At 37.8% G+C, this 22692-nt stretch overlaps 1 protein-coding gene and 1 long non-coding RNA gene across 2 annotated transcripts; one reads left to right on the forward strand and one right to left on the reverse strand.

Moving 5' to 3' along the window:
• Nucleotides 1-381: 381 nt before the first annotated feature.
• LOC140501400 (fatty acid-binding protein 12-like) lies at nucleotides 382-20695 on the reverse strand. The gene is made up of 5 exons (XM_072604971.1): nucleotides 20482-20695; nucleotides 18872-18966; nucleotides 3052-3224; nucleotides 1886-1987; nucleotides 382-521 (listed from the first exon to the last, which is right to left on the reverse strand). Exons 2-5 carry the CDS (start codon nucleotides 18942-18944, stop codon nucleotides 471-473), a joined length of 399 nt encoding a protein of 132 aa, XP_072461072.1. The 5' UTR covers nucleotides 18945-18966; nucleotides 20482-20695; the 3' UTR covers nucleotides 382-470.
• On the forward strand, nucleotides 4310-9835 carry LOC140501401 (uncharacterized). The gene is made up of 2 exons (XR_011966171.1): nucleotides 4310-4638; nucleotides 8668-9835. It is a non-coding gene; the product is annotated as an uncharacterized lncRNA (long non-coding RNA).
• Nucleotides 20696-22692: the final 1997 nt, after the last annotated feature.

A 22692-nucleotide genomic window follows, 5' to 3' on the forward strand; every position in this document is an offset into this window, starting at 1 on the left:
TTCATGGATATAATTTTGAAAATCTTCCTTACTTCCTTTCATATACCTCTAGCACATTCTCTTACAAGACAGTCTCCACTTGTTTAAAAAGAAATCAGCTCTACTTTTCCATTCTGCCACAAATTCTATTGAATTTTCTTGGCTGACAAAGGACCCCTTTAGAAAACATTCTGATGCTTTCCCCAAGGGTCAGACTGATCAAAGTTGAAATCACTCTAGAATGGTGGGTTTTTTCATCTGTCCTGAGTTGAAGGAGGTTATAGCAGCCTGGCTTCTGCTTTATTTATAACCATTCAGAATGCTTCCTTGACTATAAGGAAATGTGATACGGTAACCAAGGTTGTTAAGTTTTGTTTCAAGTTGAAGTGACATTCATTGTCATGACTTTTGCTTTGTAGTTTTATTGAAATGCCCCCAGAAGTGTGGATGTCACTGTTTCACGTTTGTGCTTGGTTTGAGACTGAGTTTCTTCACACTTTCTCATATATTCGAGTGCAGGTGACATCATTCATGGCACTTTCCTAAAAAAAAAAAAAAGATTTTTAAAGATATATATGTGCACTTGAGAAAAACTAGACCTATAATTTACAAAGGGCAACTTCTTCTCTGCGATTTATAATCTCTGCCTGGGGGCACTGGACCAGTGTGGCAGAGACAAGACTTAAACCCATTAAGTGGGATGCCATGCACACACACACGCACGCACACACACACACTCTACATTGCTATGTATAATATAGACATATATGCATGCATATACATCATATATATGAAATACACATATATGTTTTATATTTCTATATAATACACACAGCACATTGCTATGTATAATAGGCACACATATACATATATCTATGTGTGCACATCGTACTGAGGCCTAGAGAGACCAATGACATTGTATGTGCACTCACAAGTGTCCAAGGACAAAAACTGACAAGTCCTTCAGAGGTCTTATACATCATATAAGCACACATATAGTCAGGTTGGTGGTACAGCGTATAGAATGTTGGGCCTGGCATCAGGAAAACATGAGTCTGAATTCAGCCTGAGATACCAGCTGTGTGACCCTGGGCAAATTATTTAACTTCTGTCACTTTTAGTTCCTTCATCTATAAAACGGAGATAATAACAGCACCTGCTTCATAGGTTTGTTGTGATGATAAAATGAGAGAATATTTGTAAAACACTTTACAAATTTTAAAGCCCTGTACAAACACTAACTTTTATTATTATCTGTGTTTGTATATGTGTGTGCGCACATATATATAGAAAGAGAGAAAAGAAGATAGAGAATTATTGCATCCATTTGTGTCTTGTATTTTTCTTTGTTAATTACATTTTTGAAAGTATGCACTTATCTAGAAAATCAAAATGCATATTATAATTTTTCAAAGTCCATTACAGTGAAGTACATAGTACTGTTTACTATTCCATCCATATATACTCACACATATACGTATCATTTATCAATAAAGGATGAAGCTATTTTATTTATTGACTAGTGCTATATGAGAAGAAACAAATTCAGGCCAGATGATTCTCCCAATGTGGCTCCATAAGAAACAAAAACATCCCCCAAAAAGAAAGACACAAGGGGAAATCATCTTCTTGCTACATTTTCTAGGGGAAGTGTATTGTCACAAGAAAAACTATAAAGGGAATCAAGTTAGAGATAATGCTTTTGCAGTTTGTCAGTATTCGGTAACATTTATAACTCATTTATTTACTTAACTACAAAAATTCTTTTTCTCATCCCTCAAAACTCATAAAATCACATAAAATCTCTCAGAAAAGAAAGCAACATTTTTCTTTGTTATTTTTGAAGGGCATGTTCCATAGAGATTTGATTCATATTGTCACCATATTTGGCACAGAAAAAACTTACCACCACCATTTTCCCATCCACCAGCTTTCTTTTTATGGTATTCTTTTTGCCATCCCAATTCTGCTCATGAGTCAAAGAGCCGCTGTCCAAGGTTACAATACTCTGAAGAAGACAAAACAAAGCTACCAGTCACTCAGTCCAGTGTCCTACAGACCTTAAATCCCAGTCGTCTGCTATAAATTGCCCAGCGTTTTACATGGGTTACAATCATGACATGCCAGATAATTGTTTTGAATAAATAAAAAAATACTTAAAATTCTTTAGTATTCCATTGAGGTCATTTGGGGGAGATGTATTAAGGCAGAATAATCCTTGATAACTAAGATGGTGCTTTGTCATATTCTCTATAAACATCCACAAGTATAGTTCAATATTTTAAGATATAAGTACCTTTAAATTTATAACTCCCATCCCCAGAGCTAACCCAATGGGGAAAAAATAAGATATTAGATCCAGAAGGGACATTGGAGACAACCTAGCTCAACTTCATCATTTTACAGATGAAGAAATTGAGGTCCAGAGATTCACTGAATTACTCAGTGTTCCACAGACAGAAAGTGACAGATGCTAGCTTTGGACCTAGTTCTTTTGACTCCAATGCCAGTATAATTTCCATGGCACCATTCTGCCTCTCGTAGTCACATGTCCTACTTTCCCCTATCACAAAATCATCAGAGTTAAAGTCTTTAGCCTCTTCTACTCTCCAAATTATGAAATTACAGCAGGGTTCAACTCTCCCATATTTAAATTTTATTCTTAATGAGATGTTATAATTTCGTATTAGTCACATGTTAAATAAGATTTTAGCATACTATATGATGTATATATGTGTATATATATATATATATATATATATATACATACATATATATATATATATATATATATATATCTCAAGGTGTACTGTTTCACAATCTTGTGCCTTCAACCAGAGTTATTTATCAATCCTTTCTATTCAGTATAGTACTAGGAATAGACAGCTGATAAAAAAATAGCAGATAAAAATACAATTATGCTAGAATTATAATCTTGACCATTTTTTAGAACCCAGCAAGTATTAATAGTTTGTCTTCTTAATTGACTACATAATTGTCCACTTAATGAACTACTGTATATTTTTGTTATATTTGCCCAAGAGTCTTCAAGAAGAAAGTTTTTGACCTCACCTTAGTTCTTCGGTCATCTGGCGTGGTTTCTTCAAATGCCTCTCCCAGCTTAAAAGAGATTTCATTATTTTTAAAGATGCTTTTGGTTTTGATGGTAATCAAATCCCCTTCTGCACTGATGGTCATAACAGGTTTGGTCAGACTGCTCAGCTTCCTGCTAGCTAATCCCACTCCTAGAAATCAAGCAAAAGGAGCCAATGTCCAGTATTGTTGTTGACTAGTAAGGATTCCCTTGAACTACCTAACATTTTACTATCAGAGAATGTTCTGCTGTAAATGGCTAGATTTCATTGATTATGCCTAAAGAGATTTCACCTTTCATGATGCCGAATATCAAAATGTAGTAGTTATACTGCTCCAGAAGAGGAAATAATGACCTGAGAAAATGTCAATTGGCTCCCAAACCCCTAAAATTCATGAATGTCCTTAAGATGCAAAGATGATGTGTGTCACACACATCACCTAAATTTAAATGGTTGACTTTTTTAAAGTAAATGTAGAATCCTTCATAAGTTCCTTCTAATATTTCATTGTGACCTGGAGGTGACTTTTTGGTTTCAAAAGATACAGGCCAATAAAGTATAAGCTCAAGCAGATCATTCCCAAGCAGGAAAGCCTTAGAATATCATCTTGGTGGCAGAATATGTATTCTGATCAAGAACTCCTCCAACTAAATTTGGAGAGACTCCCTGCTGTGAGCTTGGCCACTAGTTCTTTGACTACAGTTCTTTTGTCATCAAATAAATAAAAATCCAAAGGGTCCTCAGTTCTACACAATACTCTTCCATTTCATGGATCATGGTGGAGTATAGAAATGTTGAAAAATGAATCAGAAGCTACCAAAATTCTATAATTTTCAGACTACCTACAAATGCTAATCTAACTAGTAATACTTTAAAATGTGAGTTTTCATTCAATTAAAAGTAATTTGATACATCACTGGAGGAGATGAACCATATTCAAAATGACACTATAAATAAAATCAGAAGATGTAAAGAAATTGAAGATAAATGGAGAAATCTGTCTCAGATTCTCATCAAAGAAACAAATAAAGAAAGTGGTAAGAATAATCATGTGATGAGGATAAAGAAATAAAGGAACTCTATAAAAAACTTGAGAAGACCCTTGAAACCAAGTTAAAATACATTGTGATAATCAGTGACTTCATTTTGAAAGAGAGCACAGGGGAGAGTGGCCAAAAACTACGCTGAGAATAAAGTAATGAAAGAGGCCAAAGGCTTCTAGATTACTTAAAAGTCTCATATCTGTACTTCATGAATATTTTCTTCAAGAAGAGAGGCAGGACTCAGATTCAATCCAGCTCAGACTGCCTAGCTGGGATTCTATCTGGCCCACTTGTGGATACAAGCGTTACAAATGCTTAGGCTCCTTAAGAGGCAACCCAATTTGGCGAATCTTTAATAAACTTTGTTTTCTTTGGTTTTAAGAAGGCTTGAGGAGAATTCATTCGAGCACGACCCAGATGGTCAGTATTTTGGGGTCCACCCACCTCCCCTGCACCTCGTCATTTATGGTTCCCTGACTGGGAAAGCTGCTAATCTCAAGTTCTTCTGCTAAAACTGGAAGGTATGTAAGCCTCCCCCTCTCCCTATCCCCTACTTGCTCTCTAAGCACCTTGGAAGCAGATTTTCAGACCTGGCTTCAGGTCCCAGTATCAGGCAAAGTCTTTGAACTTTCTGGGCACTAGAGAGTTAGAGACTCAGGTTGTTGGTCCATTGGTTAGGCAGTAGACGTGGACATAAAGTCCGTGCCCAATTCTCTGGATTTCCTGGGCGCATGGAAATCAGGGAAAACTCAGTTACTTTTTTAGTGTGTGCCTAAGTCTCTGAACTTTCTGGGTTCTAGAGAGTCAGGTTGTTGGTCCAGTGGCCACGTTTGAGGCTGTGGACCTGGGCATACCCTCCAAAGCACAATTCTCTGAACTTTCTGGGTGCTAGAAGGTTAGAGAAACGTCAGTTAAGTGGGTGCCTAATTCTCTGGATTTCCTGGACACAAGGAAATCAGGGAAAGCTCGGTTATTTTTGTCCTCTTGTGTTTTTTTTGTTTTTCTCAAGGCTTACTTCCACATCCTCCTTTAAGGAGGGGGGGTGGGGAACTTCCAGCCACACAACAAGAAATGGGTCAAAATTCATCAATTCCAAAGAATTCCCCTTTGGGCTGTCTTTTACAAAATTGGAAAAAATTTAGCTTTTCTAAAGAACTAAAAAAAAGAAAAAGTTGATATTCTTTTGCAACACACTTTGGCCTCAGTATCACCTGGAGGACAACGAAGTGTGGCCCACGTTTGGGGCCTTACAATGTAATATTCTCTTACAATTAGAATTATATTGTCTCCAAAAGGAAAAATGGATAGAAATACATTACATAAGGGCCTTTATCAAACTCTCTCAGGACCCAATTCTCAGAAAAGATTGTAAGATGCTTGTAGCTAGAGCCATCCCACAAAAGGGAAATGGGGGTGAATTGGATGTTTTGGATGACCCCCTGTTTATGGCTCCTAGGATCTCAGCCTCACTTCCTCCCTTATCTCTGTTCCCAAATCCCGCTCAGTTCCCAGTCACGGGGCTTGCTGAGGTGCCTCCCTCTGCAGCCCCTCTCACTGGGGCAACATTCACTCAGACCTCAGGCCCCACTCCCACAACAGTCTCTACAGTACCACTGCCCATAACCTCCCCCTCCTTGGGAATTTTACCTCAGGCCCCAACTACGGGCCTTGCTGGGGTGACTCCCTCTGCAGCCCCTCTTGCTGGGGCAACATTCACTCAGGCCTTAGGCCCTGCTCCCATGGCACTCTCTGGGGCATCTCCCCCTTTCATCCCTACTCTTTCTCAGGCACCAGCAGATCTTTCCCCTTGCCAACAAAATCCCCTGGCCCTGCAGCCTAATCTAGTTCAGCAGGCATTCCCCAGCCCCTCCCTCACAAGAAGTGGGACTTCCTATCTCCCTCCACAAGCCCCTGTCCCCACTGGTCCATCAGGGCTGTTTCCCTTGAGAGAAGTGCCTACCCCACCCAGTGGGACAACCAGGGTGCATGTTCCACTCTCTCTTTGGGATCTCATCCAGATTAAAGAGAAACTGGGTAGATACTCGGAAGACCCCACTAGGTTTACTGAGGGTTTTAGAGACATAGCCCTACAATTTGAACTTTCTTGGAATGATCTGCATATTCTTTTCTCTGTCTGTTGTACCTTTGAGGAGAAGGGGAGAATTTGGGAACATGCCCAAAAGTGTGGGGATCATATGCCTAGCAGTAATCCCATAAAATACCCCCCAGGAACAGCTGCTGTTCCCGCAAGTGACCACACATGGGACTATCAAAAGAGTGAGGACAAGGGAAAGAGAGATTTTATGGCAATTTGCCTGTTAGAAGGCCTAAAAACTGCATTTCAAAAACAAGTAAATTTTCAAAAAATTAGGGAAATTACTCAGGGAGAAAAGGAAAACCCTGCCCTTTTTCAAAACCAGCTAGTAGAAGCTATTAAAAAGCATACAAATTTGGATCCTGACTCCATAGAAGGGGCAGCAATCCTTAGCATATATTTTATTAATCAGTCTGCCCCAGATATTTCAAAGAAACCGCAGAAATTGGCAATGGGACCCCAGACACCTCAGGCCCAGTTACTGGAGATGGCCTTTGGAGTCTTTAACAACAGAAGTCTAGTTGCAGCAGAGGAAAGGGAACGAAGGAGAAGGGCCAGGGCCAGGGAGCATGCTCAATTCTTGGCTGCTGCCTTGGTCAGGAAAAGACCCAGGGAGCACCCCTCCAGGGCACCCCGTTGGAGGAAGGCTGGCTACTTGGGCAGTGGGGAAACCTGCTTTCACTGCCACAAGGAGGGTCACTGGTCCAAGGAGTGCCCCTCCAGGGGGCCCCCCCAGAGGGAGCCCCAGGAATCAATGCCTGTGGAATCGTGCCCGTGTGACCAGAAGGGACATTGGAGGAAGGATTGTCCCCAAGGTTGGAAAAGTGGTGGAGCCGCCCCCCAGTACCCTGTCCTCCAGTCTTCTCAAGACTTGGAACGTCGGGAAAGCCTGGGTGCTGGCGGTGCTCCCACTTTCTCCACCTCTCTCACCAAGCCCCGGGCAAAAACGGAGGCTGAAGGTAAGGTTACCCACTTTAACATGGCTAAATTCTCTGCTTTAACCAGTCACTCTGGCCCTACCCATCCCTTGACACCTCGGGGCATAGGCATTGAAGGGGAAACTTCAATTAAGGAATGTCTCCAGACATACCCCTTCCCCAGCCTACTTGAGGATCTGTTGTTTAAACTCTCCTTCCTTATGCCCTCCTCTAACCCTGCCCCCTTGTTGGGAAGGGACCTGATGGTGAAATTGGGGAGCCAATTTTCTCTAGTTAAACCTCCCATCTCCCTTTTGTCGCTGTTCACTACATCTTCCCCGGTTTGCTTTAGAGTGTGGGAGACAGTCAGGCCAAATATTTGGAACACTGGAATTCCAGAGGGAGCTACTTCTGCTACCCCAGCCATTGTTAGTCTCTCAGACCCTAAAGTGCTCCCCCATCTCAGCCAGTATCTGATTAAGCCTGAGACCTGGGAAGGACCACAACCTTTAATTGAAAAATTCCTTAAGTATAAAATCCTTGTCCCTTGTTTACGTCCATGTTGTTTATGTCCATGCAACAATGCAATCCTTCCCACAAAAAAGCCTAATGGAGAATACTCACAATTTATTTTTGCTTTTGAATGTACTTTTCCTGGGGAATCAAGTCCATATCAGCTAACATGGACAGTCTTGCCCCAAAGCTTTCGAGATAACCCTCATTTATTTGGCCAGGCTTTGGGAAGGGATTTAAGGCACCTGAAACTAGCAGGCAGTGGCTTAATTCACTATGTGCATGATAGTCTTATTTGTAGCCCGACCCAGGAGGCTTCTTTGGCTACTGCCACAGAAGCCCTTAATTTCTTAGGCATTGGAGGTTATAGGGTCTCTCCGAACAAAGTCCAGTGGCATGCCAGTCCATAAGGTATCTGGGCCATCAACTCACACCCACCTCTCTCTCTCCTTAACCTCTGAGAGGACAATCCTATCCATCCGTGCTCCAGCCACTAAGAAACAAGTTCGAGTGTTTTTAGGCATGACTGGATTTTGTAGACTCTGGATTCCTAATTTTGGTTTTATTGCTAAACCACTTTATGACCCTACTCAGGGCATTGACTCAGACCAGGGTAAAGTTTTTAAGACTCTGAAAGCTAGTTTGATCACTACCCCATCACTAGACATACCCAATTTGAGAAAACCTTTCACTCTGTTTGTTGATAAAAGGAGAAGACAGTCTTTGGGAGTTTTAACCCCTTCCTTAGGACCTGGCCCCCGGCCGGTTGATGTTTTTATTTACTCAAAATATGCTTTCCTTGTTCTACATGCCCATGGAGCAATCTGGAAAGAAAGGGGATATCTGACAGCAAAAAACTCCCCTTTCAAACATGCCCTTCTATGTTTTGGCCTTGCCACAGTCATCTTTAATTTTCTCCAGAGAAATTATCTTTTATGCCTGGGAAATTGTCTTTTCTTTATACTCCTTTTGTACCTGTTTGGTGTGTGTTTGCCTAACCTCCTTGCCATGTTTGTCTTTTCCAGAGTGCAAACCATCACCTTCCAGATGACAGCCCAGGCTACATACCAGCCTCCATCTGAATCCAAGGTCTCCACTCCAGCCCACTTTACCTAGCACCGCCCAGGTTCTGAACCCTTGAACAGCACCCATCAAGGCAGGGAGAGCTCTACGCCCCTTGCCAGCAGGAAGAAGTTTTAGAAACTGAGACCTTCGCCCTTTACCCCAAAAGAATTTGGGTTCAATCTGTTTGAGGGGGGAATGATGGGGTTCAGACTCTGGGAGCCTCCTTGAGCTCCCCTTGAATCTTCCCACTTAATCTGGCCTTTCTTACTCAAATCTAATCTTCCCACTTGTTCCGGCAGTCTCAGGAAGGGCTTTTCATTGTCATTTCAGGTCTCTGTTGCACTCCCCACCCTTGATCCCATCAAAACCCCATTTCCCCAGGCTGCCGACCACTCCCATCAAGATCTATATCCATTCCCATACTGCCCCTATCAAGATCTCTGGATTGCCCCACCTGCTTCCCACCTAGTTGCCCCCTTGTCTGCCCCCTAGTCTATCTCATGATAGCCTCCAGCTGTTTCCAGCCTTTGACCTTCCTTGGATTCCTTCCTTGGACTTTTCCTCAAGACCCTTCCTAAACCCCTCCTCCCATCACCCTGGACTACAGACCACCTCCCAGATCCCTCCTATACTCTTTTCTGTATTTAAGTTCCATTTTGCCTCCATGAAGGCTCTCAGATTCAATCCAGCTCAGACTGCCTAGCTGGGATTCTATCTGGCCCCCTTGTGAATACAAGCTTTACAAATGCTCAGGCTCCTTAACAGGCAACCCAATTTGGCAAATCTTTAATAAACTTTGTTTCCTTTGGCTTTAAAAAAAAGAAGAAGAAGAAGAAGAGAGGCAGAAAGGGTTAGAGATTTCAAACAGAAAAAAAATCTCCCCTCCAAAATGAAATTTATTATTTTAAGAGACAGCGATCAACTAGTTACTGAAGTAGCAAACATTTTAGAATTAGTTCTCTCCTGTCCATCATATCATCTACTAGTTAAAGGGAAAATTTGATATTAATACCAAATTACAAGGATAAATATGAGAAAAATACTGTTCTTCTACAACAGTTCTAACTTGACGTATATTAATAAGCTCTGGAAAACTGAAGATGAATAAAAATACATTGATTCAAATTATTGACATTTTAAAGGGAAGTTTGACCTATGTAAATAATTGCCATAATTATTGGAAACCAAAAGAGTCCCCAAACTTCCCAAAGCTAGCAAAGACTTATTCTCCTTGACAAATAGAAAAACACAAAGGCTAAGGAAAACCTTAGTGTACAATTCAAGTTCATTTGCAAAATGTTATTGGAGAATACAACAGAAGATTATGAGTGGTACAAAGAAATAGAAACTAAAATGAGCCTCTAGAATTTGTTTAGGTAAAATTTTATTATATTGGCCCTATCTACTCATAAACAAATATTATTATTTTTCCAATGGTTTAAATCTGGTTTTATTTGTATAAAAAGTTTCTTTTATAATTTTGTTCATATAGTTCATAGGTTTGTTTTAACAGGTATACTGCCAGGTATTTTATACTGTCTAGAGTTATTTTAAATGGGATATCTCTGGCTATAACTTTATAGGGTTTTGGTTGTGATAGATCAGAATGCTGGTGATTTATGTGAATTTATTTATACCCTGATACTTTGATAAAATTATAAATTGTTTCAACTAACTTTTTAGTCATAACTTTGGGATTTTCCAAGTTTGTCATCATATTATTAGCAAAAAGAGATAGTTTTTTTTGCTTCTATCCCTATTCTGATTCTTTCTATTTCTTTTTATTCTCTTTTTGCTATTGCTAGGATTTCCGATTCAATATTGAATAATATTGGCAGAGCAAGTTGTGATATAGGAGTGTGACATAATACTATTGTGCTGTAAGAAATAATGAGCTTGGGGGTGGAGCCAAGATGGCAGAGTGAGAGCAATGACTCACCTAAACTCTTGGACAAACTCCTTGGGATACCTCTGTAAGGAGAATCTGACCAAATTTTGGAGGTGCAAAATCCAGTGGGAGATAGACTGTGGTGGATTCAGAGCCCAGGACAGACTGGAAGGTCCACCAGAAGGATCTGTTCTGCGGGGTGGGGGGATCCCACAGTGCACAGCACAGGGTGGCCAGCACAGCAGAGGAGAAGGGCCCCAGGAAACCTGAGAGCAGCAGGCAGAACTGGCAAAGCAACAGCCGAAGGTGGGAGACCAGCAGAGCAAGAAAGAGGTTAAGGAGATAAATAAAACTCGGGATAAGGTAGATATGATAGATCTCTGGAGAAAACTGAATGGGAATAGAAAAGAATATACCTTTTTCTCAGCGGTACATTTACAAAAATTGACCATGTATTAGGACATAAAAACCTCACAATCCAGTGCAGAAAGGCAGAGATAATCAATGCATCCTTCTCAGACCATAATGCAATAAAAATTATATGTAATAACAGGCCATGAAAAGATAAACCAAAATCAATTGGAAACTAAAAAATCTAATCCTAAAGAAGGAGTGGGTAAAAGAAGAAATCATAGAAACAATCAACAACTTCATTCAAGAGAATGACAATAATGAGACAACCTACCAAATCTTATGGGATACTGCAAAAGTAGTTCTTAAGGGAAGTTTTATATGTTTGAATGCCTACATAAATAAAATAGAGAAAGAAAAGATCAATGACTTGGGCATGCAGCTGAAAAAGCTAGAAAAAGAACAAACTGAAAATCCCTAAATAAATACCAAATTAAAAATACTGAAAACCAAAGGGGAGATTAATAAAATTAAAATTAAGAAAACTATTGAATTAATACATAAAACCAATAGTTGGTTTTATGAAAAAACTAATAAAATTGATAAACCTTTGGTCAATTTGATTAAAAAAAGAAAGATGAAAATCAAATTACTAATATTAAAAATGAAAGGGGTGAACTCACCTCCAGTGAGAAGGAAATTAAAACAATAATTACAAATTACTTTGCCAAACTTTATGCCCATAAATTTGATAATCTAAATGAGATGGATGAGTATTTTAAAAAACACAAATTGCCCAGATTAACAGAAGAGGAAGTTGAATACTTGAACAACCCAATCTCAGAAAAAGAAATTGAACAAGCCATCAATGAACTCCCTAGGAAAAAATCTCCAGGGCCAGATGGATTTACAAGTGAATTCTATCAAATATTTAAAGAACAGCTAATTCCAATACTATATAGACTATTTTTGAAAATTGGGGAAGAAAGAGTCCTCCCAAATTCTTTCTATGATACAAATATGGTTTTGATACCCAAACCAGGAAGAGACAAAACAGAGAAAGAAGATAATAGACCAATTTCTCTAATGAATATAGATGCAGAAATTTTAAATAAGATTTTAGCAAGATGAATACAGCATCTTATCATGAGAATAATACATTATGATCAGGTAGATTCATAGCAGAAATGCAGGGCTGGTTCAATATTAGGAAAACTATTAGCATCAGCAACAAAACTAACAGAAATTACATGATTATCTCAATAGAAGCAGAAAAAGCTTTAGACAAAATACAACACCCATTCCTATTAAAAAACACTGGAGAACACAGGAATAAAGGGAATCTTCCATAAAATAATAAGCAGTATCTACCTAAAACCTTCAGTAAGAATTATATGCAATGGGGATAAACTAGGTATATTTCCAGTAAGATCAGGGGTGAAACAAGGATGTCCATTATTACCACTATTATTCAATATGTTACTAGAAATGTTAGTTGTAGCAATTAGAGAAGATAAAGAAATTGAAGGGATAAGAACAGGCAAAGAAGAAACTAAGTTATCACTCTTTGCAGATGATATGATGACATATTTAGAGAATCCCAGAGATTCAAGTAGAAAACTACTTGAAATAATAAACAACTTTGGCAAAATTGCAGGTTACAAAATAAACCCACACAAATCTTCTGCATTCCTATATATTAGCAACAAAGTCCAGCAGCAAGAGATAGAAAGAGAAATCCCATTTAAAGCTAGGGTAGACACTGCAAAATACTTGGGAGTTTACCTGCCAAAACAAACCCAGGGAATATATGAACACAATTACAAGACACTTTTTGCACAAATAAAGTCAGATTTAAGTAAGTGGAAAAACAACAGTTGCTCATGGGTAGGCCAAGCTAATATAATAAAAATGACAATTCTACCTAAATTAATTGACTTATTTAGTGCCATACCAATTAAATTATCTGATAATTATTTTCTAGAGCTAGATAAAATAATATCAAAATTCATCTGGAAGAACAAAAGGTCCAGAATATCAAAGGGACTAATGAAAAGAAATGCTTGGGAAGGTGGCCTAGCGCTACCAGACCTCAAATTGTACTATAAAGCAGCAGTTATCAAAACCACTTGATACTGTCTAAGAAACAGAACAGTAGACAAGTGGAATAGACTTGGCACTCAAGACACAGTAGACAAGGAATATACCAACCTCCTGTTTGATAAACCCAAGGACCCCAGTTTCTGGGATAAGAACTCACTGTTTGACAAAAATTGCTGGGAAAACTGAATAACAGTGTGGCAGAAACTAGGCATAGACCAATGCCTGACACTGTACACAAGAATAAAGTCCAAATGGGTACATGATCTAGGTATAAAGATTGATAGCACGGACAAACTGGAGGAGCAAGGAATAGTGTATTTATCAGATTTATGGAGAAGGGAAGACTTTTTTACTAAAGAAGAGATAGAAAGCATTATGAAATGCAAGATGGATAACTTTGATTACATTAAACAGAAAAGTTTTTGCACAAGCAAACCCAATGCAACCAAAATTCGGAGGGATGTAGTAAACTGGGAAAGAGTTTTTACGGCTAATCTTGGGGATAAAGACCTCATTTCTGGAATATATAGAGAACTCAGTCAAATGTACAACAATACAAGTCATTCCCCAATTGATAAATGGTCAAAGGATATGAATAAGCAATTTTCAGAGGAAGAAATTAAAGATTTCTATAATCATATGAAAAAATGCTCTAAATCACTTTTGATTAGAGAGATGCAAATCAAAACAACTCTGAGGTACCACATCACACCTATAAGACTGGCAAACATGACAGAACAGGAAAATGATAAGTGTTGGAGAGGGATGTGGGAGAGTTGGAACACTAATAAATTGTTGGTGGAGCTGTGAGTTCATCCAACCATTCTGGAGAGCAATTTGGAACTATGTCCAAAGGGCTACAAAAATATGCTTACTCTTTGACCCAGCAATATCGCTACTAGGACTGTATCCCCAAGGGATCATAAAAATGGGAAAGGGTCCCACATGTACAAAAATGTTTATAGTAGCACTCTTTGTAGTTGCCAAAAAAATGGAAATCAAAGGGATGCCTATCAATTGGGGAATAGCTGAATAAGTTGTGGTATATGAATGTAATGGAGTACTATTGCGCCATAAGAAATGATGAACAAGAAGACTTCAGAGAGGCCTGGAAGGACTTATATGATCTGATGCTAAGCAAAAGGAGCAGAACCAGGAGAACTTTGTGCACAGCAACGACCACAGTGTGTGAGAGTTTTTTCTGGTAGACTTGGAACTTCATAATAATGCAAGAACTTAAAAAAAAGTAATTCCCAATGGTTTTCTAAGGCAAAGTTCCTTCCATACTCAGAGAAAGAACTATGGAATTCATTTGCAGAATGTAGCAGATCTTGGTTGTGTATGTGTATGTGTGTGTGTGTATTATATTTTGATTTGTTATATGATTTCTTCCATTTATTTTAGTTCATTCTACACAACATGACTATAGTGAAAACGTATTCAATAGGAAAGTATATGTAGATCCTATATAGAATTGTACGGCATCTTGGGGAGGGAGAGGGATGGGGGTGGTATGCTGGGGAGGGGCGGGGTAAAAATCTAAACTTTTTGGCAGAGATTGTAGAACATTAAAAAAATTAATTAATTAATCAGTAAAAAAAGAGAAAGAAATAGTGAGCTTGATGATCTTAATAAAACGTGAATGGACTTGCACAAAATAATGAAGCAGAATGAGCAGAACCAAGAAATGATGTATATAGTAACTACAATAGTCTTAAGAGTAACTTTGAGTGATTAATTCATTTTGACAATTATAAATAACCAAATTAACTAGAAAGGACATATAGAGGAAGATGCTATCTGCATCCAAAGAAAGAACTGATAAATAGAAATCTGTATAGAACTATGGAATAACACAATATTCAATACTCCAAGAAAGCATCCAAAGGTCCAGCCCAGTCCTTCCCTCCAGAAGTGAGGCAGAATCCAATCCAAACATCTAAGTCTGAAGTAAGAAAATAAGATGGAAGAATCATTGAACAAAAAAAGAAACACACCATAAAGAATTACCCTAGTGGCAAGGAAGTTCAGAACACAAATATAAAAGAAGACAATGATTTCAAAATATCTATGAGCAACACTTTAGAGAAAAACACAGCTTGGGCATAAACTCAAGTGGAATTCCCTGAAGAGATGAAGGAATAATTTTTTTAAGAGTGTAAAATGTTTTTGTAAATGAAATGAGAGCTGTTGAAGTAAAAAATGGAAATGAAAACTGTAGAGGAAAGAATTGGAAAAGGAATTAGCAAGCTTAGCACAAGAGGTACAAAACCCTATTCAAGCAACAAATTCACAGAAAATAAAAATGAATCAAACAAGCCAATGATTCAATGAAATAATAAGAAATATTAAAATAAAGTCAAAAGAGTAAAAAAAAAATAAGAAAATGTAAGGTATCTGGGATAGCAAAAAGATCTTACCTGAAAAATAGATCAAGGAGAAAGAAAAATCTAAGAATCATTGACTATCTAAGTACCATGACCAAAAATAAGAACCTAGATATCCTTTTTTCAAGAAATCTTAAAATTATGCAGCTCTTAGAACCAGAAGGCAAAATGAAAATAGGAAAAATGCACTGATTATCTCCTAAAAGAAAACCCAAATGAAAACTCCCTGGAACACCATAGCTCAAAATCTAGACCTTCAAGTTTAAAAAAAAAAATACTACAAGCAACCTGAAAGACAGAATTCAAGGACCAAGGAACCACAATCAGGATCAAATATAATTCAGCAGCCAATGGAAAGCTTGAAATACCATCTTCCAAAATGTAAAGAATATCGGCTTGGAGAAAAGAATAACTTAGCCAGCAAAACTGAGCTTAATCCTACAGGAGGAAAAATGTACCTTTAAGAAGTTTGGACACAGAGATGGTTAGGGGGGAAAGATAATGAGTTCAGTTTTGGACATGCTAAGTTTAAGATATCTAGAGGGTGTCCAGTTCAAGATGTCTAATACATGCTTGCATATGTGAGACTAGAAGTATACCTAGAAGACAAATATGCTTGAGGTGATGCAATTAGGAAAATGCTAAGGGATCAATATGCAAAATATCTCAAGGAGAGGAAGATACCAAAAATGTGGGGAAATTTTCAGACCTTATTATTAATACTAAATAAGTTAGTGACAAAACTACTGCCCTATATGCTTACTCTCCCATCTATAGAAAATGTTTATGGGAATCATCTATACACAAATTGAAGGCATCTTCAATGAGCGTGTAAGTAAAGAATAAGCAGTCTTTTACAAGCAATACTTAACAATGGGTCACATCTTTACCATTTCCCAACTGACTGAAAGATTTAGAGATTATAAAATCCCATCATACTCATTGTTTGCTGATTATAAAAAAGTATTTGATTCAATACAGCAAAATGCCACAAATGACTCCTTTTAAACAAGATGTTTCCTATGCATACATTGAAATAATTCAAGAGTCTTTGAGAAACATAAGAAACAATTGTTTTAAACAAACCTCTTGATCATAAATAATCAGACAAACAATAAAACAGGAAGATGTTTGATTGCCTAGAGGTGTTCATTGCTGGGATGAAAGAGATCCAGCTTAGGCCCCAAGTGAAGGGGGATTCTCTGTGGATAATGAGGTCCTATAGATGTTCTTCTTTGGGAGTGTTGGTTGCATCAAATTGGAATTCTACAAAGTTCTGGAACATTTTTGAACCTCCTGGAAGAAATTAGTAATCATTCAAAAGAGTCTGGTCTGACTATTCATGTGTTAACACTAAGTGAATGAAGAATATTTGTTGCCCAAATTTTGACAATTATTTGTATAGACAACTACAGAATCTAGCATGTTCATCAGTATAAATATCCTGGACAAATAGTACAGAGAGACAATAAGTTAAACAGAAGTAGGTGAGCAGACAGTATTACCTTCCACAAACTGCAAAGCTCCTCTATTGACCCCAAGCTCACCATGCAAACAAAGGCCCATCTTTTTAAAGTAAACATTCTACTGGTGTAGCTATATGGCTGCAAGACTCAGCGTACAACAGTATCTGAAGAATTAAATATGAATACACTATGAGAACAATATAGTAGTGACTCATAGTGACCATAAACAGGCTGCAATATGTAATAAGTAATTGGATCAGAAGAACAGGAGCAAAAGATGCTAGTTTCATGGAGAGGGAAAGGGATGATGGGTAGACAGCCAGAGTATTCCACTATTACCTTCATAATAAAGGAAGAGCACAAGCCAGTACATTGGATGGCCCCCTTGTGTTTGGTGACCTTATGAGAAGACATAGATTAGAGTCTCGGAAGATGAGAAGACATGGAGGAGTTATGGCCTGCATTGTTGGAGAGGACTCCCAAAACAAGGAGATAACAGATCTGTTTCAGTATTAATCAGTAGGCTATTTATTTAGTAAAAGGAAGAAATAACTTACTTGATAGTGTTATTGTAGATTCAGGTGTCAACCCTATGTTAAAAAGTAATACCATAGCCAGACATAAATGGATGTTTGCTTTCCAAAATATTCACATGACCAAGGATAATTCAAAAGAAGTGTGTGTGCATTAGCTCATAGTTAGAAAACAAAGTCTGATGGAAAATCAGAATGGTTCTTGAAAGCAGGAAAGCAAAAGAGCATTCATTCCACCTTGGAATAATTGTACTGGATAATCCACCTCCTAGAACATAAATATCTTCCTTCCAGTCTCTGGGGAAGACAAAATGCTTCTCTCCAGACATCTCAGAAGATCATTTAGCAATCCTTTCTGGAATTAAGTCATATTACACTCACACATCCTTTTCATTTGCACAAGCACACACACCACACACCCTGTCCCAATACAGCCAGACCTAAAACTGAGAAATACAGTGTTCCAGAAATCTCCTAGGATTTCTTTTCTGACATCATCTAGCAACCTAATGCCATTCCATACTCTTTCCATGACTGCACTACCTTGTAGTATATTCTGACTCTGATCATATCCCAAATTGAAATGGAACATCCTCTGTCTAAATGTAGACCATGGGATAGATTGTTCCCTTAAGTTTTAGACCTATAAAAAGAAACATTGAAAATAATCAGTAATTTTGAAATACCTTTCAAGTTTAAGTTAGAACCCTATTGAATTTCTAAATTCTCATTTCTCAATAATAACAAAAGCAAATATTACTGAAGATTTATTATGTATAAGACACTGTCCTAGGCCCTGATTTCTTTCTATGTTACCATAAATAAATGAGGTCACTTAATAGTTCTAAATTACATATACCATTCTTGCTTAAACTTGTATATTAGGAAAAGATGAAAAGCTCTTCCCTCTTCAGATTTGTTTAAGAATCAGAATGCCTCTTCATGCTATTGTACGTGTCCATTAAAAACCTGGACAAAGACTGTGAGAAAAGATAAGCTGTAGAATTACCATTACATAGTCCACATTTTGAAACACACTATCAAAAGGTCCATTTTAAGGTCTAAATTATTTCTGCCTTCTCTGAACTCCAAAGTAATTACTGTCTGTATGGTTAATTTGAAAATTAATCATTCAGTGCCTTGTGAAATCTCTTCTATTATTGTCTCATTTCTCTAAATCTTTTGTTGTTATTCAATTTTCTTTTTTCTTTTCTCCTCAGCAAAATTGGATCAGAGCAAGGACCTTCTATTTGTTGGTAATCCCAACAGGGCCTAGGACAGCGTCTTATACATAATAAATCTTCAGTAATATTTGCTTTTGTTATTATTGAGAAATGAGAATTTAGAAATTCAAGCTGAATCCAAATTTTGAGTATGCTGTGTTAGAGTGGATCCCACCTCCGATAAATTAGATATAAGAACAAAACTTTGCTCACCCAGTTGTTTCATATATTCATCAAAATTTTCACAAGAAGTTGATTTCCATGTTCCCAGGAGGTGATCAACCATTTTGTTAGAGGGCAAGTTGAGTCTTAAAAAGGAAGAAAAAAGATAGTAAACTCAATTATATCAATAGAATAATTGTTATCAAAAGATACTTTCAGATCCTTTATGATCCTTCTCTGAATTAGTGCTATCAAGGAGAAAGTGGGGCAAACCTCACTACGTACATATTCGATTTTTCCCATACCATCTGAAACAGAAGAATCAGCTGTAAACAGGCAGTAGTTATGAAAATAGTAGTCAGACTAATGTAGAAACAAGTCTTTCCAAGTATAAATGTTGTTTCTCCACAAATCTCAAGGACCAATATTGTGACTATCACACGTTGTCTTGTGCTTGCTGATATGCTACAAGATACAGTAGCCAAGAACAGAGAAAGCCAGGGGAAGTAACAGGGCCATTTAATGCTGCAGAAAACAGCCCTATACATACATAGCTAAGTAAAATACCCTTTGAAAGCTTCAATTGGTAGTTGAAGGTGGGAATGTGTGGGAGGGGAAGAATCATAAGTCAGAGCTAGACAACAGTGTGGGAAAATTCATGATACATGGTGACATTCTCCAAACCAAAAGACAGAAAACAATTGTCTGACAAAGAATATTCTTTTTAAAAAAGCCTAACTGAAAGCAGTTTCTTTCCCAAATCAGGACTCTTCCAGAAAATTTGGGACGTATGGTCATCGCACCTCCTACAGAGTATCATTTTATTACAGTTTACCATAATGTGATGCTCTTAATGGCCTTGAGTTGCAAAAAAGAAAAACAGAAAAATAGGTTCAGCATACCCTAAATTGAGGCAAGATAATATTTAAAACCAATGGTTTTAAATTTAAAAATTTAAATTTAAAACCAAAATGGTTCTAATAGTATTTTGAAAGTAAAGAACCAATCTTCACTTTTATTAACAAAAAATTCACTTAAGAGAACTGCACTCTTCAGCTATGATAGATAAATGCAATATTATAATTACTGTCTTTGATCAGTTTATCAGATTGATTTTTGACATGGCATACTTTGTTTTCCATTTGCAAGGAAATTAGCAAATTCTAATTATCTAATGGAAATTATCTGTGAAATATTCATCAACTGATGACATTTAGAAGAATGTTTCCTCTACAGTCATATTGTTGGAAAAGGGAAAGATTCAACTTTGACAATCTACATTTGATTATTCCAAGGACTGGTGGCAGCTTGTCAAACCTTATGGCTTCTCTTTGTTTTTGTCAAGGTTGTCTATCTTTAATCCATTTCATTTCTTATTAACACCTCTGCCAGTGGATAAGCAGTGGGTTGAATCAACTTGAATACTCATTAACAGCTCTGAAGATTGAAGGAGAAGTGTAAAACTATTTATTAAAATTAGGTTTATATATTATCTTCATAATTGGTGCATCTCAATTATCCTAAAGTAATGGAAGATGATTGTTTTGTGTAAAGCCCTCAATGTCTAACTACCTATCACCATATTCTCAACTGTTTCATGAAAGTCCTTGGGCTTGATCTTGCTAGAAATTATTTTAACACAAAGAAATAGAAGCACTTACCTTGTGGCAATCGAGGAGCTGCAGGGTTTCTGATTCTCTCCTCTGTGAGAATGAAATCATGAAAGTGGACAGAACGTAGATGTTTGTGGAGGTGACTGGGAGAGTTCCTTCAGTTCTCCTTAAGTGATGACAATCTTGTCTTCTACCTTCTGTATTGTGGGGCACTGACTCAGAACTCTCCCAAGTCAGAGGGGAAAATAGTGCCAGGAGACTGGTCAGAATGTGATGACTTTTGTCCAGTTGCTATGTCCTAGGTCACAATGGTTATCTGTCCTGGAGAGCTAATGAGGTGAAATAGAGTGAAAAGAGGAGATCCAAGAGCAAGTGGTGTAGCCATGTTATAAAATGAGACATTCTCAGCTCTATAAAAAGGAACCTATTAGTAATCTTTCAATCAAATAGATACATTTACTTATATTTATATTGTACTGTAATAAATATTTGTTGAATTTACTTGAACTGAATTGATTTTCTGAAAAGATTTTAGTAGTAGTAAAAAAAATAAAAGGGGAGGTGGGTCAAAAAGGATGCTTCTAGCTGCCCATTGTACATTTTGAACTGGATTTCCCAGAGACTTCTCAACATGTCCAAAACCGAACTTAAGTTTCTTCACCTAAGCCCTGTCCTCTTCTTTATTATCACTGTGAAGGACATTACTGTCCTCTTAATCACCTAGCCTCAAAACCTTGACGTCATCTGCATTTCTCACCTGACTGAGCTCCTGCATACCTCTTGATCATGCCCCCAGGAATCTCTGCATCCTAGAATTAGCCTTGGTGCTCCTCATCAGTACTTTCTGTCCATTTTATTGGAGAGCAAAGCAAAGAACACTGCCCAAAGTCTCCCAATGGAAGAGGACATTAAGGCCAGTCCTTCCCACTGTCCTCTCCCCACTCCTTTGGAATTCTCCATCATGTCCCTGATCCCAATACTTCCCCATCCCCCTTTCAGTTGCCTTTTGTGTGCTGTCTTCTCCCATTAGATTGTAAGCTCCTTGAAGGCAGGGACTGTCTTTTTCCTTTAGTTGTCCTGACTTTTATCTTACCACTTTATTTCTCTGGGAGAGAGAGAGCTTGAGACTGATGATTTTGTTCAACTCTACTTCACTTAAAACCAATTTCCTACTTGTATCCCCGACACTTAGCACAGTATTACTTAATGAATGTTTACTGACTGATTCTCTCTCTCTCTCTCTCTCTCTTTCTCTCTCTCTCTCTCTGTATATATGTGTATATATATATATATCCACTCATTTGCCAAGTCCTGTCATTTTTGTCCTCATCACATCTCTCATTGTATATGCTCCCTTCTGTACACCATCACCATGGTATAAGACTTCATCACTTCACACCTGAACTATTACAATAACCTGCTTATGGGTCATCCTGTCTCAAGTGTCTCCCTACTCCAGTCTTTCCTTGACTCAACTACCAGATTGATCTTCCCAAAGCACAGCCTGACCATGTCACCACCACCTCCACCACCACTATTTAATAAACTTTGGTGGCCCCTGCTACCTCTAAGATCAAATAGAAAATCCTCTGGTATTTAAAAATTCTTCATAACCTGGACCCTCTCTACCTGTCCAGTCTTCTTGCACCTTACTCCCCACTCCTCCCACCTCACATTCTATATGATCCAGTGACACTGGACTCCTTGCTATTCCTTAGACAAGACACTCCATTTCCTGACTTTCCTTTTCACTGGCTAACCCCCTTGATTGTCATGCTTTCCCTCCTTATTCTGTCTCCTGGCTTCCCTGATTTACCACAAGTCCCAACTAAATTCTGCCTTCTACAAGAAGTCTTTCCTGAGTCCCCTTAATGCTGGTACCTATTTTCTATTTATTAATTCTAATTTATTATTTATGTACATATGCACATACATGTATACATATATAAATATACACAAATCTATGTGCACACACACATTATATTGTGTATACATACAGTCAAAGTCAAGGGTCTTGTATATAATTTGCATGTTGTCTGCCCCATTAAAGTATGAGCTCCTTGAAAGCAGGGATTTTTTTAATCTTTTTCTGTGTCACCATCACTTAGTACAGTACACAAGACATGGTGTGACTGTTTAATAAAGACTCATTGACTAGACTTCTGTGGCTAAAAGATATATACACAGAAAATCAGCTCAGAAAACATGACATACCATTCTTCTTGTCAATCAGCAAGCAGCTAATGAAAATAAAATCCA

This window comes from Notamacropus eugenii, chromosome 4 (assembly GCF_028372415.1).
Source record: "Notamacropus eugenii isolate mMacEug1 chromosome 4, mMacEug1.pri_v2, whole genome shotgun sequence".
Taxonomy (NCBI): Eukaryota; Metazoa; Chordata; class Mammalia; order Diprotodontia; family Macropodidae; genus Notamacropus; species Notamacropus eugenii.